The following is a 17,673-nucleotide window of genomic DNA, read 5'->3' as shown; positions in this document are numbered from 1 at the left end:
ACACATGTGTGCAAAGACCGTTCAATCATTGGACAAAAAGGGATGGGGCGGGGTAAAGCGTTAAATTTTAAAAAAAAAAAGATATAGGCCTACATTGATCTGCGGACCGGTCGAACTCCTTCTCCCTTATCCTGGTGCTGAAAGTGTTAAATGCATCAGCATTTTTATGTGTTTTCCAGCATACATTTTTGTCGGACCGTCGGGTGAAAATGAGTCGTGGCTTAACATGGAGCAGAGGAGACGGAATGTCTATTAGATATCGGACCCAAATAACAACAAAAAACGAATCAAACAATAATTTCCATAATGCGCGCGACTAAGCGGGTGCTGGTTCGTCCAATGAGGCGTATGATTTTTAGTGGACTGGATCGGACCGAGGTGCGTTCGCTTTCACATCTCAAGTGAACCGGACCGAGACCCACCTCTCCGGCTGGGTCTCGGTCCGACTGTTTGGTCCGCATCAGAGTTCGATGGTTTGTATTCACACCAGCCCAAAAGGTCCGCACCAGCGATTTTTTTGGTTTGGTTCGAACCAAACAAGGCAGGTGTGAATAAGCCCTAAATCACGCCTTCTAAAACTATTTGAGGGGTTTGTCAGAATACAGCCATGAATTAGTTGCTGAGTAATCTGTCCATAAATGCATATTTCCAAATACCAAGCCATAAACCATTGTAAATACACAATTAATACTTTGATACTATACTGATAATCGGTAACTTATTTGGTTCATTATTTTTTGTGCTTTATTGTTTACTCACTTATGTGTTTAGTGTATATATAATATATTGTTTACTGCGTTATAATTTGGAACCGCGACAAACGCAGGTTGCTTTTGTCCTTCCGTTCCACCCGTAATTTGGGTAGTACGGGCTACCGTAGCACATCTACCACGGTCTTGTTTTCAAATTGTTCACATGGATGTAAATTCAACGTGCCTGATATAGTCAAAATTGCTTGGTTTCCATAATGGCAACAATGAATGTCCAACCAACGAACCCGAACAACCCTATAGTCTTCTTTGATGTGACCATCGGAGGACAGGTGAGTGGAGCAAGGCGGAAGGACGTGGAAGTAACGTTTATGTTCAGACTGGTTTCGCTGCGTTCAGCTAACGCTAGCATCATGGATTTAGTGTTAACCTAGACTGATGTAATGTTTAGAACAAGGCAAGTGCAAAACCTGCAAGTGTGTAAGTTTGAAAGCTACATTCAAAGCAAAGCCCAAGTTAGCCCAAGTATCTGATAAGGGCTGTAACCGGACTGTTTACCTGCTGAAAGCTAACTTACAAAAGCTAACTTGGGCCACGCTGAGTATTTTCCATTTTGCCATTCTTGACGTTTCGTTGGTTTGTGTTCACTATATATTTTTAGTTTATTTTTGTAGTTTCCTTTTAATGCGGACGTTGTGCTGCTTTAAGCATGCACATCAATGACCGATTTTTATTCACCATTTGCAAACGTAAGGGTGAACGGATTTGAGCCATTGTTTACTCACATCTTATTATTCTCATTATTCCGCTTCATGTATGCTTAATCATTAGACGATGGAGCAGGTGTAACGGTTAGAATTAAAATGGCCAGGTTATCGTTTCACTCTTCCATCAAATGATTGATTTGGATGGCTTGATGAGTAACTGCGGGGCCCACAATCAGTAAAGTTTTCTGAAATGTATAGACTACATAGAAATCGAAAGAAATTACCTACTTTGAAAGGCAACATTTATTTTAATAAAAGTTTAATGAAATACAATCTTTATTCCATTCAGTTTTCTATAACAATAATAATAGCAATCAAAATGAATCTGATAGTGTACAAAACAGACATTTTCTCCCCCACTAGATGGTGTTGGTTGTTATATATTATATCTTGTCTTATCGTAGGCTTCTGTTTGCGCTGAGACATTGATCACTGGAATGTCTTTTCTGGAGTGGTCAAAGTTCATCCTTTCATCATGCTTCAGATGTTGGAATTTAAAAACAATTTCCTTCTCTGTAGAATAATTACCTTCTAATAACAAGTCAGTACTGATCTCAAACTGGGTGGTCCAACAGCTGGGAGACAGCGTAGGAGCTTATGCTGCAGTGCGATCCATTTGTATGGTACGCCCACCATCACAGTCGGAATGTGTTAAATCTCCCAGCTTTCTTGCGGCATCGCGGCATTGAGGCACGCCTCCTTTTCTTTGGGGATATCAAGCGCCCGCTGGGGTTTCTGATGAGTACACAGAGTAGTGAAAGATTCCCCTGGCGCTCAACGAACGAAGATGGCTGTGCCCGTAGTTAACAAAGTTGAGATGTATTTTCATGCATTGCACGGTCTTGCTATGCATGCAATACAATGTAAAGTTTTGTTTTTGAGCTGGTTTGCTAAAGAGACTTATGTTGCTAACAACAATGACTAGCCGGCTACTACTGCTGCCACCTCCAGGCATCCATTTTCTCCAACTCATCGCACACAAAAGACTACTGGAACACTTTTAAGGAGGTAAAAAAAAAAAGGCCAAATGGATAGCAGGCGACCTCATCTGGGATTCAACAGACCTGCCATATTTTAGCCAAACCTCTGGAGGGAGACGGTGCAGAGCCAAGCCATGAACCAAAAACTGTAAGGGAGTTACGCCATGTTTCTGGTTTTGCTACTGAGATATTCTACCAAAGAAACCTCATTCCTGTGAGTGGATGAAGCGTTCAAAATTATTTAAAGTGCATTTCTATATTCATACTTTGCGGTCACGTGACTACCATGAATACCTGGAGGGCAACAGACGCTGGCAAAATGGCGACGAACAATGGCCAACCAGGGGAATTGCAGCCTTGCAGATTTCCGATACTTCAATCAATCAACTATTTATACCATATGTCACAAAATGTTACATAACAAATGTAACATACTCGGAACTTGTGATCCATACACAGAACCCGCTGATGTATTCATTGCTTTGAAGCTGGCAAAGACTCTACCAAACTTGGAGTTTGGAGATATTTACATTTATCTCATAGAGAATCCGTCACCTTATACCGCACAAAAATTGAAAGCCTACGGATGGGTTAACAACGCTGTCGTATGGGAGGTGAAAAACAGGAATATCTTCATAATCAAAGCAAAGGTGAATGTTACTATTCCACCCACGGCCGCCTTTATGCACGGGCTTATCTGGGCTGAAGCCCCAGGGCCTACGACGATCAGGGGCCTATCATGAGCCGCAGTATGAACAAAAAAAAAATAATAATAATAATAATATTAATTTGCTTTGAAGTTAAAACTGTATATTGTATGATTCTTCGTCTAGCAGTTGTGGAAAAAGACATAACGTGAAAGACTACATGTCGCCTATGTAACGTCACCCCATAACACGGCGACATGATCGTACAATATACTGTCAAACAGTGTTGGGAACGCTACTACTAAAAAAGTAATTAGTTATAGTTACTCACTACTACTACCAAAAAGTCCATAACTGAGTTAGTAACTGAATTACTTTATAATAAAAGTAACTAGTTATCAGGGAAAGAACCATTTGCGTTACTGTAAAAAAAAGAAAAGAAAAAAAAAGTTGCTATATGTCAATGAATTTGAATTAGTGCTTATATCGCCGTGTGTGTGTGTGTGTGTGTGTGTGTGTGTGTGTGTGTGTGTGTGTGTGTGTGTGTGTGTGTGTGTGTGTGTGTGTGTGTGTGTGTGTGTGTGTGTGTGTGTGTGTGTGTGTGTGTGTGTGTGTGTGTGTGTGTGTGTGTGTGTGGTACGCGTATCCTGGCTTGTGTGTAAAAACACTGGCTCCGATTGGCTACCATGAAACATGACTCTGCCTTAGCCAATCATAATCGCTTATCTCGTTGTTAACCCGTCTCCTCACTAGCAGTTTGTGTGTGGAGCCAGGGGTGCGTTCGGATTAAACAGTTTATTCAATCAATTCATAGTACCGCACCGCTCACTTCAGTACACAACACAACACAACAACCTGACTTTTAGTACACAACACAATAATCTCACCTTTAGTACACAATAAAACACGATCTGACTTTAATGACAAACCAAATTTAAAGTTAGAGCCAGGGTCAAAGGCTTGTTGTTAAAGGCCAATGTGCAGGTTTTTTTTTTCTTTTCTGGCAGTTTTGTAGTTGGTAATAAACATTTAAACAATTATCCATTGTATTTGATGACTCTGATGACTCTTCACCAACTCTCCAGTCATTCTCCTCTGACCATGCATTTATTTGTCTTTGACGGCCATCGGCTCTCGGTATTTCCTCATTCGCCCTCTCACGTCTAACCGGTTCGAAATGATATGGCTGTGGGCCATCATAAATGTTAACTGTGGGTCTTGCCACCTCTTCCCATTGAGCCTCTTCCTCATCCCAGTTAGACGCCATAGTGCTCTAGTAGCAGCTACAAGGCTGAGGCTACCTTCCACCACGACTACGTCATGTGACGTCATCGCCGAGCGCGTAAAAAAATAACCGTTACTAACCAAAAACTATACAAAAACTGGACTTTAACACCATTTTGGAGACATTTCTAACTTTATATACATATCTTGAGTGATTTATGTACCCATTAATCGACAGTGGTGTTTAACCTGCACATTGGACTTTAACATTTACAATACACTTCATTATCACAACGCAACATTGTGAAATAATGTTGATAAACGATATGATACAAACGAAAATCAGATAAACCTCACCTTAGTGCCTATAATAAAAGCAGTTATGGTCTGTCCATATCACAAAGGTTAAATTAAATGGCATGAAGTACAAATATGGCACAAAGGAGGTTGAGAGTAAAAATTTTAAAAAAAATAGGGGTGCCGTGGATGGAGAGAAATATGTTTAGGGGTGCCGTGAGCCAGAAAAGTTTGGGAACCACTGCTCTAGACACATGGCATTTACACATTTTAATTGTAAGACCTCCTCTCAGGGGGCCTACGAGACCTCTCAGCCTCAGGTCTTATTATAGCCTGATCATCCACTAAAAAACATAGAAAGATTAAAGCATCCAGCATATGATTTCAACAATGTGTGAGGGCAGGAATGATCGCACAATTGCTGTTACAGAATGCTGCTTGATTTAATCTGCACAGTGGAATGAGCACTGGGCGGAGATGTTTGCACATTTCAGAAGCAGGGAGATTCCGTACAAATATGTCTAATTTGTCAGTTTGCCATATGTATGCCTGGCACAAATGCTCCCGTTGAACTAATCTTTCCATCATGATGGTATTTGGACTAAGAGGAACCTAATGACCGTTTGTGTGGTAAAACTGGTGACGTCCTGATTATGTTACTAGGTTTCGTTTCTGGAGTTCTTGCCGCCAGCCAGTCGTTGTGACATCACGTGCAAAGTATGAATAGACTACTATTCTAGACTGTTGATATGACCTTTTTTAAAGACTTTTCAGAGTTTAAAACCACAAACTATTCAAGTTTTTGATGGTCGAAACAAATATGTAGTGAAAGAAAGTAAAACCCACACCTGCACCCAGAAATGCCCCGTTCACGGTTCACCTAGATTTGAGTTTGTCAAACATCAGACTTTAGATATGAATATGATGAGACTAGTGGTGACTTCACACCCCATGGTCAAACTGATGGGAGACTGTGTTCGTGGGGCCTTCTGATGGGTTCCATTTGGGTATATTGAAGTTCTCCTGACCTGCATCTGTTCCCCTGCTCAAGTGCAAGTATGTGCGCCACGTGCAAATGTTGTCTGGGAGACTATTATACTGTCCTGACTCTGCGCTCCTCAACCAGAACACCAAACCCACTAATAAACTGTTAGTGCACTCCAGCCACAGCAGGTTAACCACAATGTACGCCGGGATCCCCAAGCCAAAGAGCACAAAGATCACAGATATGAAGATGTAGGGCAGCCATACTGAAGCAAAGCCCAGCATAAAGCTGACACAGAGAGGCGGCGGCGGCTGCTGGGTTGTCTCGACTAGGGCCTTCGTCGCATCATTTTCCTGAGCGGCATTGCGCTGTAGATCACTCTTCTGGATGTGAGGTGGTTTGTCTCTCTGATCAGACAACCAGTTGGCCCTTCTGTACCATGCAGGGATGGCTTTGTAGTTCGGCAGCAGTGCACTAATTATCACTGTAAGTAGACTAATAACAAAGACATTGACCGCGCCGCTCTCCTGCACTTCACACACCAGAGCCTTCAACCCTCCAAAATGTTCAATTTTCTTCTGGCTGCTCGTCGTCGTCTCATAGGAATACACCGCAGCCACAAGCCAAACCAGCAAGGCCATTGCTGTGTTCCTGAGCAGCATAATGACAGGCCTTTTGTTAGCCAAACACCTGAAATCATGAAGTAAGTAGTCCAAGAGACCCAGGCCCAAAATCGGCAGTGGCAGCATGGAGAAGACTGTAGAGAAGTGGGCCAAGAGAAAGCAGACTGACACAGGGGACTTCAATGGGTTGAGGAACCACGCCATTGTCATGGACAACAACATGGCCGCATCCGCCAGGACGATGGACAGGCCACACAAACTTAAAAAGTATGTGTGCAGTCTATGCCAGCAGAGGTACAGAATGGTGGTGTCCATGCCGAACTTGAACAGAATGAGGAACAGGTACCGCAATGTGTTGTTCACGTGGCAGTCGTCTACCTTCCACTCCTCTAAGACAGCCAACATTTTTAGACCTTGGGTGTCCTGGGCCAATGGTATCTGCGGCCACATTAGTTTCTCCTCTGGACGTTTCAAGGCACTTCAGTAGGCTGTTGGAGAAGAAGATGATGTTAGTTAAAAACCACAGAAATCATGCATGGATTGGTGGTGTTTTACTTCTCACCAAGCTCTCCCAAAGCGACCTGACAGTCATTGAACATGACAGCTTAAAGGCAAGGCACCTTTATTTATATAGCACTTTTCATACACAAGGCAGACTGAAAGTGCTTCACATATAAACATTGTCATACAATAAAAGAAAATAATAAATAAGTAAAAAGTAAAATAGATAGAAAATAAAGGCAAAGTAAAAAAAAAAACATTTTAGAAACATTTTAGAAAGGCAAAGTTAAAATAAAATGCATTTTAGAAAGTGAGAAAATAAAGACAAAGTTAGTAATAAAGCTGTCAGAGTTGGGGCAAGTCTTAAATCAAGTCTTATTCCAGCTATTTGTTGCATAGCTATTTGTTGCTAAATCCTGCTTCCCCATGTTTCGTGTTGACTCTGGGGATAATTAACAGATTGGTCTCAGAGGATCTTAGTGGTCTAGAAGGCTTATGTAGTGGAAGCATATCAGTTAAATATTTTGGCCCTAAACCATGTAGGGATTTATAGGTTAGCAACATGATTTAAAAATCAATTCTCTGACATACAGGGAGCCAATGTAACGATTTAAGAATATGTTCAAATTTTTTGGTCTTTGTTAGAACTCTAGCAGCAGCATTCTGAACAAGCTGTAGTTGCCTTAGAGGTTTTTTTGGGAAACCTGTAAGGAGACCAGTAATCAAGCTTGCTAGTGATAAAGGCATGTACATGTTTTTGTAAGTCTTCGGTTTTTGTAAGTAGTTAAAGGGACTACATGTAGGATTTGTACATTCATAATTCACTTTAAATTGTTGTGAAGTGTCTGAACAGGTTCTGTACTGTATCACTTTTAACGTTCCTGCCAACTCCAATATTTATACAGTATTTATTAACTTTTCTTTTGAGGATACTTAACTATAATCTTGACTGACTTCTCTAAGTAAAACATTAATTGTAAGTCAAATTTAGAAAACGTGGGAGACCACACACCTAACGATGGATTAAATACATTTAACCGTGGCCACTTAGTGTGCAGAAGCAACATCCCAGTCCCACTGCGTGGCTCCCAATTGGCCATGGTCATTCCCGAGTGACAATCAATTGCCTGGGTCCTCGGCTGTTGTTGGAGTTCCCCCCACACTACAGGATATCGTGTCGGAAATATTGAAACATATATATTTGCGATTGAATAGGTGAGGCCTTCGTTTAAAAAATGAAATACTCTTAACATACCTCACACCACAACCTGGCAAAAAGATAGTCGGTAGAACCATCAATAAATCAGGGCTTTTCTTACCAGATTTGTTCATTATCCTGCAGTGTGTACCCAGCATTAACAGAGCACTTTTAGCTTTGTACAACCCACTGGATCTCTCTCCACCTGCTGAGTTCTCTGGTGCTGCTTGGACAAATGTCTCTCTCCTTCTCTCTCCTGCTTTTCAATGCTGATGCTTGCTGCTCTCTGCTCCAGGCATGAAATGTGAGAGACAGTTGTGTTGCATGGTGGTAATGGCAGGTGAGAAACTAGACTACAGGTGAGAAACTATCTTTGTTGCTGCCCACTTATAGTACCGCCCAGCTCTTTGCATAACAATGAGTGCAACCAACCACTTTTTCAACAGTGACAACTAATTAATCACAAACCAGTATGGCAGGTTAAACGGCATAACACCTCAGACTTGCAGCATACTTTTTTTTAATTATTGAATTGAGTAAATTTTTTTAGGCTCTTTCCTGTGTGAATGCCAGGCTAATCTTTTGGATGAATCACTAAAAATATGTGTTCATAAAAGTGATGCGATTGTCAAATTGCACCATATAAGTGTTTTTTGCTCCACATAAAGATAAACGTGGCTAGTGGTTGGACAGAATGTGGTTATAGTGTTCTAGTCCTTGTGTGCACTGTGCAGTGTGCTAGTTAGACTTCCTGTGCAGTAAATAAAAGGCTGATTGGCAGTCACCCCAACTGCCACAGGTGCAGGTTCCTGCATCAGCTGGTTGTTTGGTCTTATTGCTCTTCAGTAAATATTTGGACACTTTCTTATGACATTTACATCTTCCTCGTGTTTATTGTACTTGTTTGAGAATCAATTCTGAATTAAAAATTGGTTTTAGTGTGTTCTAAGCTACGGACATTAAACAAGATTGAATGAAATAAAAATACAAATAATGAAGTTGTCCTACCCATTGTCACACGAATGGTAGGCCTATGGTGTAATCTTGCGATTCCCGTTTCGGCTTGAGGAAACTGTTTGCAATGCTTCTCCTACTGGTGGGACAGTAGATCCCTACAGTGGGATGTTTTCAGCCTCTCAGTGGGCAAACATGAGGGACAATAAGTGTATGCTGCAGGCGGACACACACACACACACACACACACACACACACACACACACACACAGTGTGTGTGAAAGTGTCGTGACAGGCCGGGACCAGCACACTCGTCCTGTTTTTCCTGTATCGGCCTCTGTACTGTATGTACAGACACACTTTCCTATTCCTATTGTGCGCTGAAACTAGAGGCGCTTCAGCCAAGACAGGTTGGGCCAGAATATAATATGCATTGTACAATGTCTTGCCTTGAAAATGGGTGAGCTTGATGACCTGACAAGATACTATATCATAAGGTTGCAATTGTTGTTTCAGGATGTGGGCCGAGTGAAGATTGAACTGTTTGCCGATATCGTTCCCAAGACTGCAGAGAACTTCAGGTAGTTGTACAAAATGTTACAGGATATGTTCTAAACCTGAAGATGTCTTACGATATAATACAACTTTATTAATCCCCCGCCCCCCAGGAGAAATTATTTTTGTTGCAATAGCCCAGCAGCAGTAGAAAAACACAGGATAAAAATAAATAAAAATGCAATACAATAAGAATACAAAGTACTAATACAAACAAAAGTAGACGCTAAGGGAAAATGCTAAACAAAATGCTGAAAGTAAGGAGAAGACGAGACAAACAGAACAAACTACAAATATGGCAAACAAAATAGATGGTATAAACAGTATAAATTATAAAAGTGTAAAGTGTGAATTGTAAATTATAAAGTTAGTTCCAGAAATGTAGCAATGTAAATGGTCCTCATTTATATAGCGTTTTTATCCAAATCACTTTACAGTGTTGACTGACATTCACCCATTCATGCACACATTCACACACCGACGGCGGAGTCAACCACGCAGTCAGCCAGCTCATCAGGAGCAATTAGGGTGAGGCGTCTTGCTCAGGAACACCTCGACACTCCAGCCAACCCGCTCTACCTCCTGAGCTAATGCCCCTCCAATGTAAACAAGAAAAAAGTGACCCAGTGATCAAGGATCAAGTATAGAAATAGCCCCTGATTTATTTGTTAAAGTGTTAGTCTGGCGAAAGTTTAACCCAGGTTTTTTTCTGCATGAAAACAGATCAAAAAAGCCCAGACATTTTTTTTCGTTGGTCAATCAGTATAGAGCTTGCCCGGAGCAACACTAACAGCCCAAATGGCTAACAGAGCACTGGCTAGGGGAAGCTTAACGCTTATTTGATCTGTTTTCATGCAGAAAAAGACCCTGGGTTATATTTTCGCCGGACTTACACATTGTGTGGTATTGCATTGTAACTAATAATTCTTGTATCCATTGCAGGCAGTTTTGCACAGGGGAATTCAGGTGAGCTGAGCTCTTGTATATAAAATATGGCACCACATCTTCCACCATGATATGATTATAAACAGGCTACAAATTAGATTTCACGCAACACTTACTTATGACCACATTTACGATGTTAACTATCAAAACAAACATGCTTGTGACTGATTGAGCATGTTGATCTTTGCACATTTTCAATTTTATTTGCCTTGCACTACTCCATTTAAATAAAAACACCAGCAGCAGATGGCTCTGCTGATAAGCAATACTATCCATAAGGAACACATGAAGGGTATTTTGAATACATCCTCATAAAGGTTTGACTCTTGCAGTGTGCACCTGCTCGACAGTAACAAGTGTCTGGTTCAGGGCAAGGACAAACCCATTTTGTCCACAGAAAGATATTATTTATTTGTCTGAAATTTTGGTAGGTATGCAAATACTGGTGACTCGGGTGTAAATAGAGTTTTCCATATTATCACATGGTGTGTGTTGAACCCTTCTTTGTTGCATATTTTTTTGTGTTACAGAAAAGATGGAGTCCCTATCGGCTACAAAGGCTGTACATTCCACCGGTACAGCATTCATTTTGTTGGGCTCACTCTTTATTATTACAATGATAATTAATAACTAGGCGTTCATCAGAATGGCACCATGCATGTCAATTGGAGCCAATAAACAAGCAGGACATCTAGTTAGAATTCTACTTTCCCTTTCCTGTGCCTCTGTTTCATAACGGGAACTTTATGTGCTACCCATAGGGTTATAAAGGACTTCATGATCCAGGGAGGTGACTTTGTGAACGTGAGTATATGGTGCTTTTCCTAGGATCCATTTATGTGATGTTTTTAGACAAAATGCTGCCTTTCTCTACTCTTAAATGGGTCGTATGGGTCGAGTTGCAAAGTGGGCGGAGCTAAAGAGGGTCTTGGTTTCCAATTGTAAAAATCCCATTCATTTCCTTCAATGACGGCTTTTGAGCAACTCAAATGCACGTGAAACGCTTATCGATTAATCTTACTACAAACAGTTGTAAACTAGTGTGAGAAATTCAGGTATAAGGTATAAGACCTATGACTTTGTCGGTAAGATGACTACTAGTCCCATGGAGCATTGTGGTAAGAATTAAGCAATCACAGGGCTAGGGTTCGTTTTTTTTACCCACTCCTGAGCTTGTAACTGCAACGCAGTACACTTTAAAAAATACAACTTTAAATATCAGTTTATGCAGAGTAACCATAAATTCTGAGTATGTGTGTATACTTTTTTTGTTCTCTTTTAGCTAAAGAACTGTGGATCCATTATAGTTTCAGGCTTTCTGCTACTAATGTAATCACTATAAAATATCATATTTTATTACTACACACAAACAACAATATTGTCATAATAGAGATTGGAAATTGAGGCTACTGCCCATATGACGAATACACATTTACTTTAATTTTATTAAAGTAGGCCTGTCTCATAATAACTACTTTTGTTGGACGCTGTATTGTCCCAGAAATAATTGTGTTAAATTATATTCTCTCTTATATTATACCCTTGAATACCCAATTCACTTTTGATTCTTAGATATTGCAATGGGTATGTCAAAATGTTTCATCATCTCTGGACACTGAACACTAAGGTTTTCCATTGTCAATTTCTTCCCTCACCTTCTTCTTTCTTTAAAGTGTGGTGAAAGTGTACTTCTTGGGGTAGGCTGGAAAGAGTAGTACGCAGAGCATCAAAAATCATAGGCTGTAGTCTCCCTTCACTTTCTTCACTCTTCTCCATCAGAATAATTAGGAAGGCAAAAAACATCATAGCAGATCACTCTCACCCTGCTCAAGACCTCTTTAATCTCCTTCCATCTGGAAGAAGATATAGGAGCATTAAGACCTCCACATCACGTTTCAGAGACAGCACCTACCCTCTGGCTATCAGAAATCTGAACTTGCACTAAAGATGTGTTAACAGCACTTTAACAACTGTATGCACTGTGCACTTTCTCTGTCTACTGTTTTACTGTCTGTCGGGTATGGTCTGCTGGAATTGTTTATTGTTTATTGTTTGTTGTACATTGTCTGTTCTGTACTTATGATGTCTGTCCTTCATGTTTGGTTGTCTGAGAGTTGTACCAAGACAAATTCCTATCAACTTGTTGACATGGCAATAAATGTATTGAATTGAATAGAAGCACATCAGATATAGTTTCCATTAGCAGCTGAACTGAAAAGGACAACAGCGCGCCCTTGTGGCCAAATAACTCAACTTAATTTCTGAAAATATAACATGTAAAGCCACATTTGAACATTTGCTCAAAAAAACAAAACCCACCTTCAAACCACAGCCAGGTGACCATATGATCAGAAGCACAGATTCATCAACAGGCCATATCTGCTGGCAAATCTTCAATTGTTCAATTAGGCAGATTCCAAGCCATGAGCACCAACAGGTTTACCTTGCTGTGCTATGGGCAGGATCTCTCTGGGGTAAAAATGTGGTGCTTGTTGAAAAAGGCACATTTATATTCGTACTACCTTGGCTATTAGAGGAAATCTTCTATGGCTATCGTGCCACCAAATCAAGGGTTCAGATCTGCATCAGCCTGCACTCTTTTTGGTACGTATACAGCCTGGGTTTGACCACTTTTTAGTTGTGCTCTTCTGTTCTGGAGAAGGTCAGTCTGCCTCTTCCTGGGTGCTGGAGGTTCAGATCCATAATTTCCCCCTGTGGCTTCATCTCAGTTCTTTCTACTGGCCCGGTCTCCACTTCCTTCTTCCTCTTTCATGTCTTGTAGCATTGTAAGACCTCTGCATGTCTGAAGATGGTGGGCTTTCTCAGGAGATCTCAGGTGGGCTGTATTTCTCTGTCAATACCCTGCACACAGTTTCCTTTATCTTTCCTGGCAGTGTAGTGTCCTTGCGGTCGGGTAATAGAAATTTGCCTTTAGGAAGTTCCAACACAGGCTTAACTGAAGACACCAGAAAACAACCCTCAAATCAGCCCCTGGCTTGATTACTGCATTAATGGGTTGTAGTGCAGAACCATCCATCCAGGTTGGGTTTAGGTGGCCATGTTGTCAATCGTCCACCAGGGTCCACCAGGGTCTTATGGCTGGGAGTTGCTCCATTACCCTTTCTATCTATTTCTGTTTTGTTTCCCATTGTTTGGCTACATCCTATGGGAAAGAGACCATTTGTTATTTTTACGAGTTATTATAGTATATATCAACATAATTTAACTAATGCCACTTTTTACATTTCCATTGTTTATTTTACTTAATTGTACATGGTTATATTAGAATGTCATGGTTAACCAATAATTTAATACATACATACCCACTCACAAAGATATGTACATGACAGGCCTCAAAGTTATAAATTAAAAAAAGAACTCTTTCAATGATCTTTAAATTAATTGAAGTATTTTGTGGTGCATATTAACTCCACAATCAATTACTCACCAGTACTGAACTGTTGGATGAAATTTGCTTCAGTCTGTGCTTTCCTTATGTCTCTTTCCTTTAGCCAGCTCAGGTTGAAGGGGTTGCCCCAGTCCTTGTCACTGTCCAAACCACGTGAAACAACCAAATGGAGGTTGTGGCCAAGGCAACTAATCCTTGGCCGGCCAAGATTTTGTAGTGCATCCATCCACAATGCTAGCACCATTGTCTATACAGGCCATTTTGAACTAATCCTGATTAAGTACTTACTTCAGCAGTGTAGTTATGGAGTATGGATATGGACTCTTGAATGAATGCAGAGTCCAGTCAGTTATTGACTGGACATATGCTGTGTATATACGTATGTTTACATATTTGAGCTTGACCACATATCTCTAGTGGCAGAGCAAGAGGATATTTTATCTCCCTCAGAATGTCATCTTTAACTTGGTTGTACAAGGCTGGGATCCCATGGAGATGTATGTTTGCTTTGGCAATTCATACTGTTTGTCAACGGTTAGCAGCATATTTTCAGATGCTGGTTTTACAACCATTTCTTTGGCTGTGTCCTGGCTTTTCAGCAAGTTACTTTAGTAACCTGCTATACAGCCCAGTATCTGTCAGTGTGTGCCATTTCATGCTGTCATGTTTATATTCGTCCATCCCCAACTGCTGCTTTGTTCTCTGCTCGGAAAACTGGATGGATGAGATGGTTATGATTAGAATTAGCTTACAGGTTAGTTGTATTACCACATTTGGTTGCCACCAAAGGCTGACTTTGTTTTTAAACAAAGTCGAAATGTACGCTGAGAAATCTTTTAAGTTACAAATTCATCATTGTGCGTCCAGAAGGGGAGTTTGCTGGGTTAGCATTTGCTTTCAGTCAGCCTTCATTGACTAGTGGAGTGACCGTAGCCTAGCTACTGTTTATGTGAGGGGAATATGCTTTTTATTACTTCCAATATTTCTTCTTCAAAATGATTGCCAGTAACAACACCATAAGATTGTAGTTCGTTTACAAACACACAGATAATTCGGCACTACTTTCGGTGCTGTGATTAGACTATTAGGCTACCTGTGATGCGCCGCTGGCTCAATAATATTATCAGCTGCTGGTTAGTGAGCAGTCTACGCGGAGGGTTACCTTTCAGAGGCACATCGCAGGTAGCCTAATAATTCCAGCGCCGACTTATCTGTCTTTGGAGCCAAACTACTATCTTGTTATGTTGTTATTTTTACTTGTTTTGAATCAGCAACTATTCTGAAAACATTTTAAGTCCTTGAAAAGTAATTAAAACTGTGTTTATGTTCCTGGCTTTTTTTGTTTGTTTAAAATAATTCCTGGGTACAACTGTATACGTACAGAAATGTAGACATCTGAAACTCAATCTAGTCGGCTAGTGGCCAAACTGATTTATTAATATATTATTTATTTAACTGGGTAAATGGACAGTTAGTAGCAGTCACAGCTAGGAAGCTACATTTCATCTGGAGTCAAACATATGAAAACACAGTCGCTCAAACACTGTTAATAAAGCTACTCCTGCTGCTTTTTGCACCCCTTTGAGCCATACTTTACACCAATTAACTAATGTAGACAGCCGTTACTTTCTTGTAATCGTGACATTTATTCAAAATGGAGAAATCAGATTTAAATCCAAACTTTTAATTGAGCTCTGTTGCCTCCCATTCAACGTATTTCGTTTCTACCGTCTAGTGCGTGAATCCTTTGAGGAATCTTTTCACACAAACAACACAGGCATTTTTAAAGAACCAACCCAACATGCATTGCAGTGTCTTCATGATGTCATCTGCCATACCTTGTTGCTGGCAAATGGGATCACAACGCCCTGGGCACAGCTGCAATAGCCATGTTCCACCAATAGGGGCTAATTCCCATACAACTTTGTCAACATTCACGTGTATTAATTCATTGGAATTGGCAGACCAAAATTAGATTTGACCACAAAACAAATTTTAAACATTAAAAGAAAACCCTTTTATGGAAGGAAAAAAACCAATGTGACAGGATATGGCACAGATCATATCCATAAGTCCATATTCATGAATGATTTTTATGAAGGTAACTTTGTCTTGCTCTGGGAGATGCCTATATGCTTGCTTCCCTTTCAGATTCCCCAGCAACCTGACCCTGCCCCTCTGGTCTGTCTCTTTTATAGGGGGATGGCACTGGCGTGTGCAGCATCTACAGGGGTCCGTTTGCAGATGAAAACTTCAAAGTGAAGCAGTCTTCCCCAGGTCTCCTGTCCATGGTGAGTAATGGGAACATTAACCCTGGATACCACCGATATTCTCTCTGTATGGATTTTTCTTCATTGGTCTTCACTTTGATGGTTGACCAGCTGCTTGTAATGGCAGATGAGGGGGGCTTCCCAAGTTTTCCTATTTCTCCTTCACTATACCCTCAGCGGGCAATGGGCAATTGAGAACATCTGAAGACCAGCAAGCAGTTTGAGCCATGATTCGCAATACAATAGAATGACTATTGGAACACACCCACAGTGCTCAGTTCTTGTGTGCAGTTGTAATAGGGGGGACTTTACTTTTTTGCCCATTTCTTCAGGCAAACAGCGGTCCCGGAACAAATGGCTGTCAGTTTTTCATCACATGTACCAAATGTGACTGGCTAGATGGAAAACACGTGGTTTTTGGTGAGTAAGATATTGGGCTTCTATATTATATCATGAATGTATTGTCGACGATCGCAATAATTGAAAGTGTTTTTTTTTTTACCTGGTTTCTTTTTAGGAAAAGTGGTCGATGGCTTACTGGTCATGAGGAAGATTGAGGTAAAAAAAAAAAAGGCTATACTTTTTAAATCTTTAATTTCATGAGGATTAAACATCCGTAACAAAATGTTGAAAATTTATGAAAAAATATTTTCTTCAATAAAGCCTTCTATGAATGAATCAGTTATACATATGAAACATTTTGAAGGCTTTGGCAAAGAAATGTATATAAGCGACTGATTTTCCTTCCAAATTATGTTGGTGGTATCATGCTAAATTGAACTCAAACAATGTATTCAGGTTGTGTTGTTGGACCAGTAAACCAGTAAAGGAAGTGTTGAACCTGCAATAACTCTTCCTATTAATCCTTGATGCCTCTCAGAATGTTCCCACGGGACCCAACAACAAACCCAAACTGCCCATCCTCGTAGCGCAGTGTGGGGAGATGTAACCAATCCTGTCGATGGAGCCATGCCAAGCCCTTTTTTCTTGGCAGACATTTTCCACAAGTGATTGATTTTGTATTGTTTATTTTTTTGTAATTCTCAGCGGTGTATGATACTTTCTATCCTTTTGGTTATTTATAATAATCATAATAGATTCACAATAGATTTGGTTTGATATGATCAGTGTTACAATCTTGGGTCTCATAAGTTAACACACATGGAACCATCTGAAATAACAATATCAAAATCTATGTGTACCGATTTGCTTTGTTCATGTCTATTTTGTTGAAAGGACAGCCAGACAAGGGAAATTATTTTTGATAACTCCCGTGTAGAACCTAAATTGTGATAATAAAGTGTTTCCATTTTTATAAACCTCTTGGAATTATTTCTTGAAGTGACTACCACAACATTATCATGTATGTCGCTGCATCTTGCATACCAGAATCTTAGGTGGAATTATTGACCTTTTTTCAATGGTATTTGCCTTTATTTCGTGTAATTTCTTGTCTTTAAATAACTGATTTTGTCTTGAGGGAAATATCAATAGGTGGTTAAATGTAAATGTAAAATAAATGTCGTTGGGGACTTAAAATGTATTGAGAGTTTATTACCCTATTACAACGCACCACTCTTTACCATTGTTTTTATTTTGACATCGTCC

At 40.3% G+C, this 17,673-nt stretch overlaps 2 protein-coding genes across 2 annotated transcripts; one reads left to right on the top strand and one right to left on the bottom strand.

Annotated features, from left to right (window-relative positions):
- Positions 1-884: 884 nt before the first annotated feature.
- Positions 885-17,560, top strand: LOC311359879 (peptidyl-prolyl cis-trans isomerase H). The gene is made up of 9 exons (XM_084479907.1): positions 885-1,042; positions 9,403-9,467; positions 10,384-10,407; positions 10,917-10,961; positions 11,148-11,190; positions 15,994-16,086; positions 16,398-16,485; positions 16,583-16,623; positions 16,946-17,560. Exons 1-9 carry the CDS (start codon positions 968-970, stop codon positions 17,012-17,014), a joined length of 543 nt encoding a protein of 180 aa, XP_084336033.1. The 5' UTR covers positions 885-967; the 3' UTR covers positions 17,015-17,560.
- On the bottom strand, positions 5,568-6,638 carry LOC311360282 (uncharacterized protein; the record flags this gene model as incomplete). Its single annotated transcript, XM_084480391.1, has 1 exon — positions 5,568-6,638. One exon carries the CDS (start codon positions 6,636-6,638, stop codon positions 5,568-5,570), a length of 1,071 nt encoding a protein of 356 aa, XP_084336517.1.
- Positions 17,561-17,673: the final 113 nt, after the last annotated feature.

The sequence above is a fragment of the Micromesistius poutassou genome, assembly GCF_964030765.1.
Source record: "Micromesistius poutassou genome assembly, chromosome: 15".
NCBI classification, from domain to species: domain Eukaryota; kingdom Metazoa; phylum Chordata; class Actinopteri; order Gadiformes; family Gadidae; genus Micromesistius; species Micromesistius poutassou.
This window is presented reverse-complemented; position numbering and strand designations above follow the sequence as displayed.